Below are 21,986 nucleotides of genomic sequence, written 5' to 3' on the forward strand. Positions count from 1 at the left end.
TCTTTCATTTTCTTGGCTTTTGTTCTTGTTCTTCAGATTCTTCTATTGAGCGAAAAAGCTTAGAAGAACACTGAGAGTTTATGCGGCTGGCCCTGGTTTTAATGGGGCCAATATGGTGTGAGATTTCAGCTCACCGAGACTCTGACGTGGATTTTTTTCCCCTTGGAAGTAAATGTCTGCAGCAACTGATATGCTCTATGTTTAGAAGAAACACTGCAAAGACACAAATTACTAAAAATAGCCAAAAAGGGCTCTAGCTCAGTAATAGAAACAATGACATCATCAGGGCACTTCCAGGTTCTTCTCTGATGTCTCTGAGGCTCATTCTCTTCATCTTTGATTTGAGAATAACAAGATACCTCATAAGGTCGTTGTGAGAAACACATGAGAGCCTTAGTGTGTGAGAAAGTATGGGAAAGTATTAAGCAACTATTCATTAAATGGTCACCTTTCTTATAATTGATTGTCATTCACTAATCTGTCAATAAGTTTAATAGTCAGTAAGGTATGAAGATGAACCCTGTAAAGTTTGGTTTGGGGTTGCTGTTTCGTTTTTCCTTTTAACTTGCTAGGTCTTAAACTAAGAGAAAAACATAATCACCTCTTTAGAGCAACTAGATTAGTGCCTGTCAGTGAGGGACACACTTTAGAGTCATTTGAGGATCTTTCTCAACTACAGGCACTGCCACCTGCTGGAACTGCCCCTCCAGGTGATTCTGAGGTACCTGCTCCTGAAGAAGTTCTGCTCTGGATGTAACTTTTGAGCTGCATTTATTTGTATTGTTTTGGTCTCCCAATAGGCCTTTTCCAGTTCTGTGCACATAACTGGACTTCAAGCTAGACTTACTTCCTAACATTGTCCAGGTCTCACCCAAGAGACTGGCTAGCAAGGAGTCTAGGAGGCACCTGGAGAGGCAGCCCACTTTCGGGGAGCAGTTAGCATGAGGGGATTATCTGCTGGCGAATCACAGAGGCCCTGCCATCCCCACTAGTCTCTAGGTTAAGGGCTGCACTCTCAGGCAGGGAGCAGAAGTAGAGAAGGGGTTAATTCAAATTGCTGGAAAAGCTAAAAGTAAATTTTAAAACGCTGAGCTGCACATATTCATGCTGGTATGAGAGCCTGCTTACATGCTTGCTGGGCATTTTGGTATTTACCACTTAACATCTTTTCAACTTCTGCAAGGGATTTTTCCTCCCCACTCTCCCTAATGTAAACACAGATTTCTTAGCAAGTCATTTCTCAAGCCATGTCATTTCTGGGGTAAAAAAAAAAAAAAAATGTAATAATGTGTCCTGTGGATGATGTACTCATCTGGAAATATTAGTTGTCCTTTGTGAACAGATTCTGAGGTGATAGTAGTCTGTCAGCTTGGGAGCAGTGTGTAGTTTCTTTTTTTTTTTTTTTTTAATTTAAAATGTTTTTTCTCTGATAAAGATCTGAAAATTCATCACTGGCAGAAAAAAGTTCTGAAGAGCTCCTCTAAGGTTGTGGAGACCACCCTCCTCAGGTCCTTCTCCTCAAGCAGTTCTATTTCTTTTCAGAATTTTTTCACTTAAACTTTTAATTTTTGGTTGATAAAAATTACCTTTTTTAAAAGAATGCAGTAAAATAACAGACTGTTATCCCAACAGTCATAAAATTAGAAAAATGTTTTGTCAAAGTAACAGTTCTTTCTCTGTAATATGAGAATTTTTTCCCTAAGGGTTTCCTGTCCAGCTAATATGAAGGCAGAGCTCCTTCAGTCAGCAACAAGACTGGTTACAGCTGCTGCAAGCCAGTCTCCTAAACTCCACTTCTGTGTAATCTTAGTAAACCCCTTTCACCTCTCTGATCCTCACATTCTTCATATGCACCATGAGGAAGCTCAGCCATGTGACTTGTGAGGCCCACCCAACTCTTGGGTCTATGAAATTGGGAGAATTCTAGAGAGCTGAATGGTGAGGTTGGTTTGCTACTAGCTGCACTGCTTGAGCTAATTTTCTTAATCTCTTTTAGTCTGTTACCACTTCTTTTTTAAAGTCCATAGTATCAACCCCACTCACCTAACAAGGGCACAAAGATCAAAATGGTAAGTATGTCTAATGTGCTTTGTAACCAACTCAGTGCCTTGTGGAGTCATGTGAACAGGGGATAATCAGCCTATTGAGGCATCATACCTGCTCCCTCCCACCTCAGTTCTGGCCTGACTCCTTCCCAGGCAGGTGATCAGGCACGCCTTCTCTGCCCATAGCCTGTCTGACCATTGCTTATGCTGGTTCCCACCTGGAAGTGCTTCCTTCCCCATATTTCTACCCGATTCTCAACCTGCTCCATGTGATTCACTCTTTACAAAACCATGTCTGACCCCAAAAGCCCCCACTGGGGGACTTCCTCCTTTGCTATCACTGTACTTAGTCATAGAAGCTTGTAATTGTCTCCTTTTCACTCTGATTGATGGATAGTAAGTAACTTACTGAGCCAATTTTGGGGGGTATGTTGTAAAATGGCATGCACAGAAGAGTTGCTATCTGCCCTGTAGGTGATCCAGGGCATGCTGTCAGTCTGGGGACCCAAGTAGGTGGGCTTTTTCTTTGAGTGACCATTGAAGGGCAAGAGGCTGTGCTGATCATCAGGTACTAGCCTACAAGCTACAGATTACAAAAAAAGAAAAAGAAACTACCACACTGCATCCAAAATGTGTAAGATAAAGAGGGAAAAAAAAATCAGAAGTGAGTTTTTGCATCCATTTCTCCCTGGATAGGTATCAGTTCAGTTCAGTCGCTCAGTCGTGTCCGACTCTTTGCCACCCCACGAATCGCAGCACGCCAGGCCTCCCTGTCCATCACCAACTCCCGGAGTTCACTCAGACTCACATCCATCGAGTCAGTGATGCTATCCAGCCATCTCATCCTCTGTCGTCCCCTTCTCCTCCTGCCCCCAGTCCCTCCCAGCATCAGAGTCTTTTCCACTGAGTCAACTCTTCACATGAGGTGGCCAAAGTACTGGAGTTTCAGCTTCAGCATCATTCCTTCCAAAGAAATCCCAGGGCTGATCTCCTTCAGAATGGACTGGTTGGATCTCCTTGCAGTCCAAGGGACTCTCAAGAGTCTTTTCCAACACCACAGTTCAAAAGCATCAGTTCTTCAGCGCTCAGCTTTCTTCACAGTCCAACTCTCACATCCATACATGACCACTGGAAAAACCATAGCCTTGACTAGACGGACCTTTGTTGGCAAAGTAATGTCTCTGCTTTTGAATATGCTATCTAGGTTGGTCTCCAAGGAGTAAGTGTCTTTTAATTTCATGGCTGCAGTCACCATCTGCAGTGATTTTGGAACCCAGAAAAATAAAGTCTGACACTGTTTCCACTGTTTCCCCATCTATTTGCCATGAAGTGAAGGGACCAGATGCCATGATCTTCGTTTTCTGAATGTTGAGCTTTAAGCCAACTTTTTCACTCTCCACTTTCACTTTCATCAAGAGGCTTTTTAGTCCCTCTTCATTTTCTGCCATAAGGGTGGTGTCATCTGCATATCTGAGGTTATTGATATTTCTCCTGGCAATCTTGATTCTAGCTTGTGCTTCTTCCAGTCCAGCGTTTCTCATGATGTACTCTGCATAGAAGTTAAATAAGCAGGGTGACAATATACAGCCTTCATGTATTCCTTTTCCTATTTGGAACCAGGCTGTTGTTCCATGTCCAGTTCTAACTGTTGCTTCCTGACCTGCATACAGGTTTCTCAAGAGGCAGGTCAGGTGCTCTGGTATTTCCATCTCTTTCAGAATTTTCCACAGTTTAAGTTTTTCTTAATACTCTCAGTGTATTAGGAAATGGAGATCTGCATTGTCAAAACTAGCTTTTACATAATTCAGAGAGCTGATACTCCAGTGAGTTGGAGTTTTGGGGGGATTGAAATTTAAGAATATGCGGATATTCGCTTGGGCAGATACTTACTGAATTCCTCTTATGTGCTGAGCCCTAGGCTAGGTGACAGGGTAGCAAATGCAGAGCCTTGACTCGGCTCAGACGAATGCCCAGTCCAGTGGAGAAGACAAACGAGGGCGACGCAGGGATGGTAGGATGCAGGCTGTGGCAGAGGTGTGGAAAGCAAGCCTCTGGAAGATTCGCAGAAAAAGGATATAAGTAGAGTTGTGAAAAACTTACGATTTAGCCAGGTCAAGAATGGAGGAAAGAAAGACCTTGAAGGTACATGTGGGGAAGTGGTAAAGAGAGACCTGGCAAGCAGGACTGGGGCCAGGTCTGGAGGAGCCTTTATTGACACACCGATGATTTGTATTTGGCCTGAAAACCACAAAGAGCTGCTGAGGGAATTCAAGTAGAGCAGTTAAAGTAATCACATTTGTATTTATAAAAGTACTTGTATTTTTAAAATGACTAATCACACGTACACTTTGTCAGATTTTTCACCAGCAGGTACTGGCCCACAGACTTTAGAAGATACAAGAGTGCGGAAAGGGCTAGGAATATGTCAAGGATGATCTTTGATTTTTGCCTAACACCTTTCAAAGCAAAACCTGCCAGTATCCTGAAAAGTTTGAGTTCTGGCTTACTGTGTTACTGGGGGCAACTCACTGCACCTCTCTGAGCCTCTGCTTCCTAACATATTAAATGGAAAGAAGGGTATTAGATCAAGTAAAACCAGTTTATTGGTTTATGACCAGTATTTTTTATGAAACAGAATATGTCAAAAAAAAGCAGTCCCTGTGTTTCCTTTACTGTCACAATACTATCAGACTCACAGCACATCTGACACTAGATGTGGGTTTTCCACACATCGGACATGTCTGCAACACCAGCTACGTGTTCTCCATTTCGGTTCAGTTTTCATACCATCTACCATAAGTTAGTAACAGCTCCTCCAGGTTAAATGTTCAGTCTCACAAAACTGCCCCACTTGAGACAGTTGCAAGTCCCAGATTGTCACCTATATTTCTAACTGACCAGCTATATGTCAGGGTTCCCATGACTTCCTCCTTGGGTTTCAATAATTTGCTGTAATGACTCACAGTGCTCACGAAAACACTTATCCTTATCAGTTTGTTATATAACAAAACATAATCAAGGATACAGATGAAAAGCTGCTCAGGTGAGGTCCAGCAGGATTCCAAGTGTAGGAATTCCTGTCCCCATGGAGCTGGGGTGCACCACCCTCTTGCCATATATAGATGTGTTCACCAACCTGGAAGCTCTCTGAACCATGAACCTTTGGAATTTTTGTGGAGGCTACATCACATAAGCATGATCAATCATTAACTCCACTTCTAGCCCTTTTCCCTTTCCCAGATGATGGATGGTGGGGCTGAAAGTTCCAAGCTTTTAATTAGGGCTTGGTCTTCCTGGTAATCAAGAAGCTCCCTTCCTGAAGCTATTCAACCAAGAGTCAACCATTAGCACAAAGCCACTCCTATCACCTAGGAAATTCCAAGACATTTAGGAGCCCTGTGTCAGGAACTGCGGCAGAGACCAAATATTGGGACAAAAGATGCTCTTCAAACTTTCACCACTTGGGAAATTTCAAGAATTTTAGAAGATCTGTGCCAGGATCCTGAGGGCAGAGACTAATATATATTTTTTATTATTTCACAAATACATGGAGAAAAAGTACATTACACACAGTGAGGGTATCACTGTTTTGTGAACTTTGATTTCAACTAGATGCGTAGAAAATCTGTGCTTGTGTGTGTGTGTGTGCTAGTTTTGATGTAAATATAGCTGTAACTCCAGGGAGCAGACTGGAGATTTTATTTGAAAATTTGTGGACAAATAAGCTCCCTTCTAATTCTAAGACCTCTGCTTCCCTTCTTATACGGCTGATCTGTAAGTTGCTAAAAGTTGCTTTAGAAGGTATCAGTTCAGTTCAGTTCAGTTCAGTTGCTCAGTCGTGTCCGACTCTTTGCGACCCCATGAATCGCAGCAGGTATAGTAAATACTTAACTATTAGCTTGCCCATGGCACTGGGGTATGATGCCATGGGCACTACTTTGATATGCACGTAGGTTCCTGAAGGGTCCCTTATAGATTTTTATAGGATTTGTCTGTAAAAGTGCTTTCACATTTTTAAATCTTAAATTTCATCAGTTCAGTTCAGTCGCTCAGTAGTGTCTGACTCTTTGTAACCCCATGAATTGCAGCACGCCAGGCACCCCACCTCAGTACTTCTGCCTGGAGAATCCCATGGATGGAGGAGCCTGGAAGGCTGCAGTCCATGGGGTCGCTGAGGGATGGACACGACTGAGTGACTTCACTTTCACTTTTCGCTCTCATGCATTGGAGAAGGAAATGGCAACCCACTCCAGTGTTCTTGCCTGGAGAATCCCAGGGACGGGGCATCCTGGTGGGCTGCCGTCTACGGGGTCGCACAGAGTCGGACACGACTGAAGTGACTCAGCAGCAGGCCTCCCTGTCCATCACCAACTCCTGGAGTTCACTCAAACTCCTGTCCATCGAGTCGGTGATGCCATCCAGCCATCTCATCCTCTGTCATCCCCTTCTCCTCCTGCCCCCAGTCCCTCCCAGCATCAGAGTCTTTTCCAATGAGTCAGTTCTTTGCATGAGGTGGCCAAAGTACTGGAGTTTCAGCTTTAGCATCATTCCTTCCAAAGAACACCCAGGACTGATCTCCTTCAGAATGGACTGGTTGGATCTCCTTGCAGTCCAAGGGACTCTCAAGAGTCTTCTCCAACACCACAGTTCAAAAGCATCAATTCTTCAGCGCTCAGCTTTCTTCACAGTCCAACTCTCACATCCATACATGACCACTGGAAAAACCATAGCCTTGACTAGACGGAACTTTGTTGGCAAAGTAATGTCTCTGCTTTTGAATATGCTATCTAGGTTGATTATAACTTTCCTTCCAAAGAGTAAGTGTCTTTTAATTTCATGGCTTCAATCACCATCTGCAGTGACTTTGGAGCCCCCCAGAATAAAGTCTGACACTGTTTCCACTGTTTCCCCATCTACTTCCCATGAAGTGATGGGACCAGATGCCATGATCTTCGTTTTCTGAATGTTGAGCTTTAAGCCAACTTTTTCACTCTCCTCTTTCACTTTCATCAAGAGGCTCTTTAGTTCCTCTTCACTTTCTGCCGTAAGGGTGGTGTCATCTGCATATCTGAGGTTATTGATATTTCATAGTGTGTTCTTTAAAGCAGTTCTGTAAAGCTCTTGCTTTTTTTAACTTTTGTGTTGTCAATAGCGACATCTAGTGATAAAATGGCCCTATTGCAAATACCTTGTATTCTAGACAGAGCTGAAAAATGATTTTAGAGATCACCAAGTCCCATTTTGTAAATTACTAACGCAAACTAGAAACGCACATGTATCTGTACATTCACATAAACTTTACATGAAAATAAATAAAATCTGTGGCTAGGTGATGACTTCTGGGGTTACTTTAAAGCTTTTCAAATACCATACAATCTCATAGTTACAACTATGAGACAGACATTAAAGCAGGCTTAACAGAAAATCATAGTTCAGTATATTGACAGTGTTTGGTGCATTGGTATTTACATGTGCATGCCAGATCTTCAGGGCTTAGTATGGTGGTGGTGGTTGTTTAGTCACTGATGGGATTTCCCAGGCAAGAACACTGGAGTGGGTTGCCATTTCCTTCTCCAGGGAATGTGGCCAACCGAGGGATCGAACCCACAGCTTCTGCCATGTCTGCTGCATTGCCATGGGATTCCTTACCCCTGAGCCACTGGAGAAGCCCTAGTATGGTGCATGCGTGCTAAGTCACTTTATGTCTGACTCTTTGCACCCCTATGAACTGTAGCCCACCAGGCTCCTCTGTCCATGGGGATTCTCCAGGCAAGAGTACTGGAGTGGGTTGCCATTTCCTACTCCAGGGGAATCTCCCCAACCCAGGGATCGAATCCATGTCTCCTGCATTGCAGGCAGGTTCTTTACCACCTGAGCCCATCAGGAAAGCCCATGGTACTCCATAAGTATTTGTGGAATGGTTGTGTGTGTGGGTGACCACTGTGCCCGGGGGAAGCTTCGCATGGCGCCCTTCATGCAGACGCTGAGGACTGGATCTGCTTTGCTCCTGGGAACTACTACCCACTCTGTCCTTTGAGGTTTCTTTCCCTTGTTACCAGCAGCAGAGTGGGATGAGGTTTTTGCAGCCCTTTCCTTCAGCAGATTCAGATTCAGAGAGCAGATTCTACCCAAGCCCTTTCCTGAATATTTTATCTTGTTTTTGTTTTTTTAAAACAAATTCACTCCTTTTGGGGGAGGAGGGCGAGGCATGTGGGATCTTAGCTCCCCGACCAGGGATTGAACCCGCACCCCCTGCATTGGAAGGTGAAGTCTTAACTGCTGGGCCACTCAAGAAGTCCCCTTTCCTGCATATTGATAGGGAAATGGTTAAATAAAATGTGATAGTGTACAGTGGGGCTTCTCAGGTGGCGCTAGGGGTAAAGAACCCGCCTGCCAATACAGGAGATGTAAGAGACACAGGTTCAATCCTGGATCAGGAATGTCCCCTGGAGGAGAGCATGGCAACCCACTCCAGTATCCTTGAATACTCCAGTAGCCTGGAGAATTCCATGGGCAGAAGAGCCTGGCAGGCTACAGTACATAGAGTCCTAAAGAGGAGCCTGGCAGGCTACAATCCATAGGGTCCCAAAGAGTCAGACAAGACTGAGCGACTTAGCACACACACACAGTGTACAGTAGTTAAGTAGAGTGAATTCATCTCCATATATCAAAATGGGCAATTTCCATGGATTGTTGCATTAAAACAGAAGACAAAAACTAGATGCTAACTAGGCATGCAACTTAACACTATATCAAAAATACACTAACACCACACATGTTCTGTAGTACATATATACTCTGTGTATCTAAAAACATTAAAATGGTGTAGAAGGACACTCACCAAACTTGTAAGAGGGGTACCTCAGAGGTGGAGAGTGGGACCTTGGATTGGAAATGATTGAAGAAGACCTGGGCTCTTTTTGTATTGCAGTGGACACTTACGTATCCAGAAATGCAAAACTAAACATTCATTAAAAAAAAAAAATTTAGTTTTTATGGATAATTTGGAAGTTGCAGAAAAATTTGAAGGAGAAAATTTAAAACATACTTGTGTTTATCACCCAGGGATATTACAATTAAAATATTGATATATTTTCTTGCACTAGTTAAATATATTTAATTATGATCATTCTGTATATGGTTTTATATCCTGATTTCTCCCACTTATCATTTCATGTGCAACGTTTTCCCCATGTCATTTAATGTTCTTTGAAAAAACAAGTAATATTTCTTTCATATCAAAATATGACAAATAATTTTAGGGCTTTTAGGTTGTTCCTAATTCTTCACTGTTTATTTAAATTGCATTCATTGAGCACTTATTTCCTGAATGGTCAGGACCTCTGCTAGGGTTACAGGGTTCAGTAGGGCATCCCAAGCTTCCCCTCCCCTCCAGAGCTTCCAAATGTAAGGTAAGATATGTGTGCAGAAATAGCTGCTCATATTCTGTTTCTTTGGGTTACACTGTTACTGAAGGAATGAAGGGATCAAAAAATGTGGAATGTCTTAAGGTTTTTGATTCATGTTGTTACTCTGTTTTACCAGTAAAGTGAAAGTGAAGTCGCTCAGTCATGTCTGACTCTTTGTGACCCCATGGACTGTAGCCTACCAGGCAAGAAATTCCTCCTTGGAATTTTCCAGGCAGGAATACTGGAGTGGTTGCCATTTCTTCTCCAGGGGATCTTCCTGATCCAGGGATTGAACCCAGGTCTCCCGCATTGCGGGTGGATGCTTTACCGTCTGAGTGGTAGGGAAGCCTAATAAGGCTATACCAATTTACATTCCCCAAAGCAGTCTGTGTTTTACCATTTCCTAAAATCTTTGAAAATTATTTTAGTTTACTGTGCTTTTTATTATTGAACTGATCATTTTTCTCAACTAGTCTTGCAATGCATGGATTCTCAGCTTTGCTTCTTCCTGATGTATTCTGTGTTTCTCAGTGCTGCTAGCGTTAGTTGATCACTTCTGTACCGACCACGTGATTGCTCCACGTCTTCATTTTGCCCCTATAAGAGCTGACTGTACTGATTCTAGTACGACCAGAGACTGTGGCAATTAAACAATTAGGACGTGTATGTCATTAAAAATTATTATGGGAAATTTCATCCATACCCAAAAGTAAAGAAGATATTACAATGAATTTTAACATACCTATCAATCAGAATCAGCAATTACCAAGATTTGCCCTATTTGCTTCATTTAACCCTTTAAAAAAATTTTATATTTGCTTTAATATTTTAAAGCAAAGACAGATGTGTCAATTTGTTTTTTTAAAAACTGCACATTTTTTATTTGATCTGTCCTGTCAAGTTTTACATCAGTCTTAGGTGCTGAAGTGCCTTTGGGTTTTTGGTCCTCTGCTTTTATTCCCGGGTATCTTTTTTTTTTCTTTTGGTCACGCTGCACGGCATGTAGGATCTTAGTTTACTTGACCAGGGATCGAACCCAGGCCCCCAACATTGGCAGTGCAGAGTCTTAACCACTGGAACATCGGAGAAGTCCTAATACTCTCTGATTCTGCATTTACCAGCAACATTGGGTAGCTTTAATTTAAAATGACTCACTGCTCCATGCTTACATTAGCTGGTGCCATCAGAGCTAATATGAAATGTGCAGGTCGCAGGGTGTGCAGCCTGGATCGTGCATCCACAGATCCTCCCCATACTGGGGACATTCCATAAATCATGTCAGACCACAGGCAACCTCTCACAACTGTTCTCAGCTGTGAGTAAATTGGAAAATTATGTAACAATTGCTATAAAGCTTAAACAGTAGTTGGTTTCTTGGGAATAAACCACTTCAAAAAATCTGAAAAAATGTATAGATCTCCTTTTCAGAAAAATATTTATGTGTGGGTGTATATGTGTATATGTATGCATACGCTCATATACATATTTATATCAGAAAATTTTGCATACAGCTTCAGGAGGTTTCTAGACCCACTGAAATCTAATCCAAGATCAAGATTCTTGGTCAATAAATCTCATTCACAATTGCTTTCTTCTGTTACACACACACACACACACACCCCTATGTTATGTCATGGGCAGGAGGAAGAAGGATAATGTGACAAGGAGGAAAAAACTACCTAATCATAAACATAAGAAAATGTGTAAAATATAGAATGAACACAGTCAACTATTGTATATACTGGAACTGAAATTCTAAGGAAATACTTGAAATCTGTTGGGAAGCAAAGGAGAGGCAGTATGGTCCAATTTACCTGCAAACTCACACAAAAACAGAATACCGGAAGCTGTCAGACTATATAGAAACAACAGGCTCAGTTGCTCATCATGTCTGACTCTTTGCGACCCCATGGACTGTAGCCTGCCAGGCTCCTTTGTCCATGGATTTTCCAGGCAAGAATTGGGTTTGCTTGGAGTAGGCTGCCATTTCCTTCTCCAGAGATGACAGATCTTCTCATAAACTGGATAAACAAATTCACAAAGCTGTTGGGGGGAGAAAGATGTGACAAAACATCTATTTCATGTCAGTTCCAAAGCAGGTGTTAATGGACAAAATGTGTTTCAACAAGAAAGACTTCCCTCAACTGTTCTCAGCTGTGATTGGCATAAAAAAAATTACTTAGAATGTGGCTCACTCTGCCCACTATTGTACAGTTTTAAACATTTGCTGGTTGATAAAGTGTTATGGAAGCATTATATTTATCAGCAGCTAGACTCAACTTTGAAAATATGGGTATGCTCAGCATGTCCTACACTTTTAACCCAGCTAGGTAATATGACCCATTGTTCTGCTGCCAGTTAACTCCAGTGAAAGAGGTTTAGAAAGCTAAACAAATGAACTCCTACACTGTGAGTAGATCAGACAATTCATGTTGATAATTTATTACCACAAGTTAGCAGATTGCTGGTAGGAATGTGTGGAGGAAGCTGACACTTCTGACTGGAGGGTCTATCTGAAGAGTGATCTGGGGCCACAGTTTTGTCCTCTCCCTCATACAGGAGGAGCTCTCCTTAGCGTCAGAATTGCTCTTTGAAAGCTTCAGGGCCTCTGGGAAGCAGGGGAGGTCAGTGATGCTCCACAAGCCTGGCTCAAGCTCTAAGGGCTGTATGGCTTCCTCATTTTGAAGAAGGCTTAAATGACAGTCTGAATGAAATGGCAACCGTTCGTGTGCTTATTTGGAAATACTGGTTATCTGTCACTTCTGGAAAAAAGTGAAAGTGTTACTGGGTTCCTTCAAATGATCACTGTAAAAATGATTTTCCCCATGAGACAATGTATGCTTAAAAACATTCAACTGTTAGATGTTTTAATACTTTGCTTGAAAACTCCTGTGGTGATATTACCATGACAATACGCTTTAAAAAGCCCACTTCTTTTCCTCACATACTAATAAACATAACGTCATTTTACCAAATAATGTGGATAGAAATTGTGCTAGAAACCAAGAATGCTTAGTACAACCTGCCAAGTCTATCCCCTCAAGTATAATATCATAAGAATTGTGAGTTAATACTTGCAAGATCCATTTAAACAGATTTTATAGGTTAGAATAAAGATTATACACGTAGCTGTTAGTGAATTTTATTATAATATGGTAATTTATGATCTTAGTCTCTTTTCTCAACTTTATGTAAAACCAATAAAGAAATGTTAGCTACTTTGACAATCTTGAAACAGAATCCAAGAATGTTATCCACAGCATGATTATTATAACGAAATGAAGACATTAACCTTGAATGAAACACAGAAAATTCATATATAGACACACATTCAAATTTTCATAGCTGTCAATTTAGAACTGTCTCTCAACTCCATCGAAAAATAAAAGCAAAAAAACTAATGTTTCAAGTATTATTTCCCTAATACAGTTTAAATTTTTTTTGAAGACCATCAGTAACTGGTGTTTTAACACAGTTTATATGGAAATATAACACAGTCTAACACAGTTTATATGGAAATATAAGACCATAAACTGTCTCTCAACTCTATCAAAAAATAAAAGGAAAAAAACATGTCTCTCAACTCTATCAAAAAATAAAAGGAAAAAAACTTATGTTTCAAGTATTATTTCCCTAATACAGTTTAAATGTTTTTTGAAGACTACCAGTTGACACTGGTGTTTCAACATTTCCTTATAAACACACGTAGTATGACCCAGTTACCAATTGTGTCGTACTGTCCCCTTCCTTTCATAAGGCATACAACTAAAACTCTTATTAAATACCCAGTATACATTTATTCCACAATTTGCTAAGCAGCCACCTGTAAGGCAGTCTTTATTATTTTGCTGTGAGGTGCATCTCCAATAGGAATATCTTAAAGGATAGACTGTTTCTGGTTTCAGCTATACTGATTACTTGGAAAAAATGTTTCAAAAATACTTAACAGCTATCTTTTTTGGGCTTCTGACTTATGAGGTGGCTGAAATACAGCAGTGGTATCCCCGTAAGTGAGGAAAGCACCCTTGGCTTCATAAAGAATGCCTGACAGCTGGTCAATAAGACAAGTTTTCCTAGAAATACCGTAAAGATTGTTTCCCAGAAGACCAGGGGTATTTGTACAGTCTAACAAATGCCTTAGGGACTCTGATGTCCTGGATTTGGGGACCACAGGATTACGTGGTCTCCAGATTCTTTTTCCATTAACAGTTTCTGATTTGTTTGGAGTTTGCTAACCAAATATAAGGGGAAACAAAAGTTAAGTAATTACTTATTCACAATTTTTAAACATTTTAATTTGTAACTGAGAATCACAAGAAGTTGCAAAAAAAGAATAGTTTGTATACTTCACCCAAATTCAGCTTAATAGCATATTTGATAACCAAGGGTGTATTTTCAAAACCAGTAACATTGACATTACAATAGTATTAACTAAATTACAGAACTTACTTGCATTTCATCAATTTTTATGTATACTTTTGGGGGACTATGAAATTCCATCCCAAGTATTGATTTGTGTGAACACCTCCACAATCAGGACACAGAGCTGTTCCATCAACACACACACACATTCCCTTCTGCCACCCTTTATAGTTTGACTCTACCCCCATCATTCATCCATGGCAACCACCCATCTCTTCTTTATTGCTGTAATTTTGTCATTTCAAGAAGTTTATATAAATGAAATGATACAATATGTATGTAACCTTTTGAGACTGGCTTTTTGTACTTAGCATACCACTAGATTCAAAGACGGAGAAGGCAATGGCACCCCACTCCAGTACTCTTGCCTGGAAAATCCCATGGATGGAGGAGCCTGGTAGGCTGCAGTCCATGGGGTCGAACTCCTTATTGCCAAATTCAGAATTAAATTGAAGAAAGTAGGGAAAACCACTAGACCATTCAGGTATGACCTAAATCAAATCCCTTACAATTAACAGTGGAAATAAGAAATAGATTTAAGGGACTAGGTCTAATAGAGTGCCTGATGAACTATGGATGGAGGTTCGTGACATTGTACAGGAGACAGGGATCAAGACCATCCCCAAGAAAAAGAAATGCAAAAAAGCAAAATGGCTGTCTGAGGAGGCCTTACAAATAGCTGTGAAAAGGCAAAGGAGAAAAGGAAAGATATATCCATGTGAATGCAGAGTTCCAAAGAATAGCAAGGAAAGATAAGAAAGCCTTCCTCAGTGATCAGTGCAAAGAAATAGAGGAAAACAATAGAATGGGAAAGACCAGAGATCTCTTCAAGAAAATTAGAGATACCAAGGCAATATTTCATGCAAAGATGAGCTCAATAAAGGACAGAAATTTTTTGGACCTAACAAAAGCAGGCGATGGCACCCCACTTCACTCCTCTTGCCTGGAAAATCCCATGGGCAGAGGAGCCTGGAAGGCTGCAGTCCATGGGGTCGCTCAGAGTCGGACACGACTGAGCGACTTCACTTTCACTTTTCACCTTCATGCATTGGAGAAGGAAATGGCAACCCACTCCAGTGTTCTTGCCTGGAGAATCCCAGGGCCGGGGGAGCCTGGTGGGCTGCCGTCTATGGGGTTGCACAGTCGGACACGACTGAAGCGACTTAGTAGCAGCAGCAGCAGCAACTGTATGTTAACTTTCTAAGAAATTGCCAAAATTTGCTAGAGTACTACCATTTCAGAGTCCTACCAACAATCCAGTTGCTTGCCAGTCCTTGGTATTTTTTTTACTTTAGACATTTGGTACTTGTATTCTGATATCTCATGTTTTTAATTTACATTTTCTAATGGCAGATGATATTAATCTTTTCATGTGCTTGTCATCTCTTCAGTGAAGTGTTTGTTCATTCACCCATTTTGCAATAGGATTGTTTTCTTACTTTGAGATTAGCAAGTTCTTCATATATTTTGGATACAAGTCTTTTATTGGGTATATGATTTGCAAATATTTTTCCCAGGCTATAGTTTCTTTCATCCTTTTAACAAGGTATTTCACAGAACAAAATATTTTAATTTTGATGAAGACCAAATTATGTTTTATTCTTCTGGAATGTGCTTTTGGTATAATGTTGTACAACTCTTCACCTAAGCCTGTCATGAAACTGTTCTGCCTTCTAAAGTTTTTATAGCTTTCTTATATTCAGATATATGATCCATTTTGAGTTAATTTTTGTGTAAGGTGGGAAATTTAGGTGTAAGTCCACTTTCTTGCTAATCAAAGTCCACCACCCATATACTGAAAATATTGTCTGTCCACCACTTAAAAGTGCTGTTGTATCTCTGTCAAAAATCAGTTGGTCATATCTGTATGTCTACTCATTCTCCTAGTTTACTGATCTGTGTCTGTCCCTCCTCCAAGATCAAACTCTCTTGAGTTCTGTAGCTACAAACTAAGTCTTAAAACCAGTTTGTGATTCCTTCATTGTTATTCATTTTCAATGTTGTTTTAGCTAGTCCAGTGCCTTTCCATATAAATTTTAGAATTAACTTTTCTATTTCTACCAAGGGCTTCCCTGGTAGCTCAGCTGGTAAGGAATCTACCTGCAATGCAGGGGACCCCGGTTTGATTCCTGGGTTGGGAAGATCTGCTGGAAAAAAAGGAAAGGCTACCCACTCTAGTATTCTGGCCTGGAGAACTGCATGGACTGTATAGTCCGTGGAGTCACCAAGAGCTGCTGGGATTGTTTAAAATATGCACCCAAGGTTAGTGCCTCATTTCTCTCCTTACAGGAGGGTCAGGTTCAAGAGGATCCAAGAATGAAGGGGCTTTGATCACAAGGTGCTGGGGGACTAAGGGGTGGGATGGTGGGACTACACAGGAGGCAAAGAGAACTCACATCAAGATCAAACATTTGGGTCCGAGGCACCTGTGTGGATTTATGGGTCAGTCAGTTGTCACAGGACAGGGCATCCTGGGGCACCCAGGAGACAAGCACGAGCCTCCATTGCAGGGTATCTTAACTCCATCCAAGCTTGTTCATCTTAACTTCTCAGGGCTGTGTGAGCTAGATGCTGGAGGAGGTGCTTGTCTGTTCCTCTAGGCCTTCATCCCCTGACTCCTCCACATTTCTGCACACCCCGCTGGAGTACAGCTTCCTGCTGGCAGAGCCACGCCCTCTTACATATTCCTAGGACTGAGTCCTGGGGTGAAACCACAGGGCCCTCCACAGCCTCCTTTTAGTCCAGGTGAGTGAGGCCCAGGGGCTTCTGGTTTGGATCAGTTACACCCATCCAGAAGCATATGGTCAGCTTTTAGGAATGGTTTTTAACCAGTGACTGCAATTGGAGGCGCTACAAAGAGCTGGAATGGCAACCATGAACTGTCTGTGTTAGTCACTCAGTCGTATCCAACTCTTGGTAACCCCATGGACTGTTGCTCACCAGGTTCCTGGGTTGCCATTCCCTTCTCCAGGGGATCCTTCTGACCCAGGGATGGAACCCAGGTCTCCTGAATTGCAGGCAGACAAATTAACATGTACATCTTATGTTAATTTCAATTAAAAAATACCGTCTCTACCGTCTTTCATTCCAATCCCAAAGAATGTTCAAACTACTGCACAACTGCACTCATCTCACATGCTAGCAAAGAAATGCTTAAAATTCTCCAAGCCAGGCTTCAGCAGTACATGAACCATGAACTTCCAGATGTTCAAGCTGGATGTAGAAAAGGCAGAGGAACCAGAGATCAAATTGCCAACATCCAGTTGGATCATCAAAAAAGCAAGAGAGTTCCAGAAAAAACATCTACTTCTGCTTTATTGACTATGCCAAAGCCTTTGTGTGGATCACAACAAATTGTGGAAAATTCTTCAACAGATGGGAATACCAGACCACCTTACCTGCCTCCTGAGAAATATGTATGCAGGTCAAGAAGCAAGTTAGAACTGGACATGGAACAACAGACTGGTTCCAAATTGGGAAAGGAGAATGTCAAGGCTGTATACTGTCACCCTGCTTATTAACTTATATGCAGAGTATATCATGCGAAATGCTGGGCTGAAGTGCAAGCTGGAATCTAGATTGCCAGGAGAAATATCTATAACCTCAGATTCGCAGATGACACCACCCTTATGGCAGAAAGTGAAAAAGAACTAAAGAGCCTCTTGAAAGTTAAAAGAGGAGAGTGAAAAATTAGGCTTAAAACTCAATGTTCAGAAAACTAAGATCATGGCATCCAGTCCCATCACTTCATGGCAAACAAACGGGGAAACAGTGGCAACACAGACTTTTTTGGGGGGGCTCCAGAATCACAGCAGATGGTGACTGCAGCCATGAAATTAAAAGATGCTTGCTCCTTGGAAGAAAAGTTATGACCAACCTAGGCAGCATCTTAAAAAGCAGACATTACTTTGCAACAAAGGTCTGTCTAGTCAAAGCTACGGTTTTTCCAGTAGTCCTGTATGGATGTGAGAGTTGGACTATAAAGAAAGCTGAGCACCGAAGAATTGACGCTTTTGAACTGTGGTGTTTGGTTAGGGTTAGAAGACTCTTGAGAGTTCCCTGGACTCCAAGGCTATCAAATCAGTCAATCCTAAAGGAAACTGGTCCTGAATATTCATTGGAAGGACCGATGCTGGAGCTGAAACTCCAATACTTGTGGCCACCTGATAGGAAGAACTGACTCACTGGAAAAGACCGCCGATGCTGGGAAAGACAGATGGCAGAAGGGGATGAGAGAGGATGAGATGGCTGGATGGGAAGTTTGGGTAAGCTCCAAGAGTTGGTGGACAGGGAGGCCTGGCGTGCTGCATTCCATGGGGTTGCAGAGTTGGACAGGACTGAGCGACTGAACTGAACCCTCGTGGAAAGACAATCACACAGTTGTGACAAGTGTAAGCACAAATGTGAATCTGGGATCAGTGGTTTGTGTTCGGAGGAGTAGCAGGCAACCTACTAGATGCTTCCTGAAGATAGATGGGGAATGCAGGTTTGAGCAAGTAAGAGGTCAGTGATGCTAAGCAGGCAGAAAACACAACAGGGTCTCCTATGCCACAGTAAGGATTCTGTTCTTGATCTAAAGATAGAAAGCCTAAAATCTCCATTTTCCAAATATCCTGAAAGTCGCTCAGTTGTGTCCGACTCTTTGTGACCCCATGGGCTATACCAGTCCATGGAATTCTGTAGGCAAGAAAACTGGAGTGGGTAGCCTTTCTCTTCTCCAGGGGATCTTCCCAACCCAGGGATGGAACCCAGATCTCCCATATTGCAGGTGGATTCTTTACCAGCTGAGCCACAAGGGAAGCCCAAATATCCAAAACATAACCTAACACTAGACTTTGACGAGAGAACAAATTAACTTATACCTGATGTTGCCAAAAGCATTTCTTCAGACCACAGATTTTGTAAGGCTAGTAAGTTTTAGATATATCCTTTCTTCCTATGGAAATTTTGAAAGCAATCTGTGGGCAGGGGATCCCTATGTACCCAACTAACATCTAAGCTTCAATTATCAAAATGTAAGCCATCTAGACCATTTCTACCTAGACACTTCCATTAGTGTGCCTCAAAGTAAATCTCAAGATCAAAAATCTACTTTAGTGACAAGCTCAAGACACATAAAACCTAGACCTTAACTGGTCTCCCTTACTTTCCCCCTCTGCCTTAATCTGCTTGGCATACACATTAACACCTACCTACTACATCGTGCCTAAGTTTTGCTACTGTAAACTCAATTACAACATGTTGATGGCCTTTAGGTAAAATGAAATCACTAAGAGCAGAGAGTAACCTGGGTATAGTATATACGATATTGGATCCTTAAGGAGGTAAGATCCAATGTTTCTCAAGATTTCAAAATGATTCCTACTAGCAACTCTTTTGAGTTTTCTCAACATACTGTACATTTATTTCAGCTTTAACTAATATGGTTTATTCCACAGAGAAAAAAATTTTATGAATCCCATTTACTCTAGAAATAACAGTTTTTCTTGGGTAAGGAAAATAGGACACAACGTATTTTTGGTATAAGAAAATTTATTACTATCGTGCTTTCATCATCAAAATTTATGATCTTGGTCTTTCCTTCTTGCCTTTGTATAAAGCCAAAAGAGAGACATTGGCTACTTTGACAACCTTAAAGCGGACTCCAGGAATGTCACCAACAGCATGACCTTTGCGACCAAATCCAGCAACCAGAACTTCATCATTTTCCTGGAATAAAACCAACAGTTTACTTCTGGTGTAAGTGGCAATCACCCAAAACACCCATCCATCCTATAAACAACTGTGGGAAACTCCCCTAAAAATAGAAGATAACTAAAACACTCACCTCAATAAAATTCAAGCAACCATCATTGGGAACAAAAGCAGTGATCTTTTTGCCATTCTTGATTAGCTGAACCCTGACACACTTCCTGATGGCAGAATTTGGCTGTTTGGCTTCAACTCCTCTGAAACATAAACAGCACAAGAGTGACTTGGCTTTCTGAAAAGGGACACATTTTACTTCATGAAGTACAAAGCTTATTAGAAACTGTAGTATTCCTACGTTTTCAACATAATCTTAAATCCCTAACTTACAGCTAAGTTTTCCTTTAGTGTTAAATTCATCAGACTAACATCAGGGCAAACTTATGGCCTCTTTACAGCGATAAAACATGAACCAAGAGCTAGAGCTAGAAATAATGGATTCAAATCCTCATTACATTTGATGGGGCCACACAAAATTATCCTTTGGTAAAGTCAAAAAACAGTTGAGTGTTGGCAAATCCATGTGGCTCAATCTTAGCTGTATAACATTAGGCAAGTAACTTCTCTCCATGTTTTGTCAAGCTCTCAGAATGTCCCTTGTTAATGGTTACTTTCCTCCGATGTCACCCCAATTCCTTCTAAAGTAGTATTAAATGCTTAAAAATCTTCCGGGCTTATCTAACGTTCCAAAAAAACGTGGACACACAAAAACCTAGAAGTTACATCAATCTTTAAGTGCATTTATCCCGAGTTACCATACTAAAACCATGAAGGAGCCAACAATGGACTTTCACTTACACTTTTTCCAGCACAATTCCCTTAGCGTGAGAAGCGCCGCCAAAAGGGTTGGCCTTCAGGGCTGTGCCCAGATGGGCTTTCTTGTACTGCTTATCATGCCACTTCTGGTCTCGTCGGTGGCTACGGAGCTTCCTGGCAGTACGAAGACCGCGACACTTGCCTAAAAATCACAATCACCTTAGATTCCCCAGTAAAATCACCCACGTTTTTTTTTCCCCACATTATCTCAAGTACTAGCCTCACCTAGACTACCGGCTGGTAGGCTCTGACATCATACCTTGCCCCATGGGCCAAACCACAAAGTTCCCCTTGAATCAACTAAGACGTGGAAACAAGTGCTCCAACGGCTACACTTTCTCAGAGGGACGAAGCCCCGCGCCATCGCTCGGGGGAAGCTGCGGCGCTCCGGCTCCCCTCTTAACTCCGGCTCTGCGACGCCCAGGCCCCTTTCCCGCCGGGCCATGTGGCTGCAGCAGCGGCGCTCCCCCGGCGCTTCCCACCGGCCCTTCCCATGGCTCTCCCTCACCGCTCTGTTTCCTATCTTCCCGCCGGTCCCCGAAACCCCAAGCTGTACGTGCAGCCCACTCTGCCCAGCAGAGGAGACAACTCACCCATCCTACCGGCGCCACGGGCCTGAGCGAAAGAGAGAGGAAGCGCAGGAAGGAGCCACAAGCCCCCGCGAGCAAGCCCCGCCCATCCGAGGGCCCTTGAGGCTGTCTGCGCCGCGCCTGATCCCGGCTGCCGCCCCTCGGTACAAAGCGACAAGCCTGCACCACTTTCCAGAATCTGCGTCTTATCTAATTTGTGTGCGATTCGGGAATATCTAATGTTCGCTATGGTTTATTTCTTTTTATGCGAATACCGCGGACGGAGGGAACCGCGACTACCAATCCCAGAAGCCTTTGCATGAGCCCGGCGCCCGGCGCAGGCGCTCTGAGCAAACGCGCGGGGCGGGCTCTGAGGCGCTGAGTGAGAGGCCCAGGGCGACTGCGTGTGGTGGGGTGGGCACCTTGTGCTTGTAGTTCGGAAAATTCGACCTCAGAAGACCCTTAACTCCTACTCAACAAGAAGCACGGTAAATTGAAAAACATTTAGTGAAGCAAGGTGATGTAGTATTTAAAAGCTCACTCTTAGTGAGAGACCAAACCAAAGCTGCTGTTTTAGTTGTGGAACCTTGATTCTTTCGGTGAACTCGCTTGTCCTGGAGAGTGAAATAGATATAAAAGTTTTCTGGAGCCTGTCATATTCTGAGATGCCCCACATTCTGTGGAGCGTGTTTCTCTCTAAATAAATCCACTTCTTACCATAAGAAAGAAAACAAAGCTCTCTGGGATGTTGGTTCATATCACAACTCTTTATAAAAATGTCTTAGATCCTGCCTGCTGTTCCAGGCACTTGGTGATGTAACAGTTAACAAAATAATTAAGGTTTCTGCTCTTAGAAAGTTTATATTCTAGGTATGAGAGGACAAAATATGTGTACTTAAACATAAAAAGATACTTTTACATATTGATAAGTACTATGGAGAAAATGCACCTGGTTCAGTGATTGAGGCAGGTGGCTG

The 21,986-nt window shown here is 42.1% G+C and overlaps 2 protein-coding genes across 4 annotated transcripts in view; one reads left to right on the top strand and one right to left on the bottom strand.

Moving 5' to 3' along the window:
• ATG10 (autophagy related 10) overlaps nt 1–21,986 on the top strand; it is a 292,933-nt gene that overhangs the window by 261,521 nt on the left and 9,426 nt on the right. For 2 of the 3 annotated variants that reach the window (XM_005209716.5, XM_059888478.1), the window contains one exon: nt 37–21,497. In XM_005209716.5, coding sequence (XP_005209773.1) covers nt 37–74 — 38 coding nt within the window. In that variant the 3' untranslated portion in view covers nt 75–21,497. 3 annotated transcript variants of the gene reach the window in all.
• Nucleotides 19,286–21,068, bottom strand: RPS23 (ribosomal protein S23). The gene is given in 4 exon segments (NM_001034690.2): nt 19,286–19,585; nt 19,704–19,824; nt 20,423–20,582; nt 21,034–21,068. Coding segments are annotated over 4 exon segments (432 nt in total). The 5' UTR covers nt 21,038–21,068; the 3' UTR covers nt 19,286–19,438.

This window comes from Bos taurus, chromosome 7 (assembly GCF_002263795.3).
Source record: "Bos taurus isolate L1 Dominette 01449 registration number 42190680 breed Hereford chromosome 7, ARS-UCD2.0, whole genome shotgun sequence".
Classification (NCBI taxonomy): Eukaryota; Metazoa; Chordata; class Mammalia; order Artiodactyla; family Bovidae; genus Bos; species Bos taurus.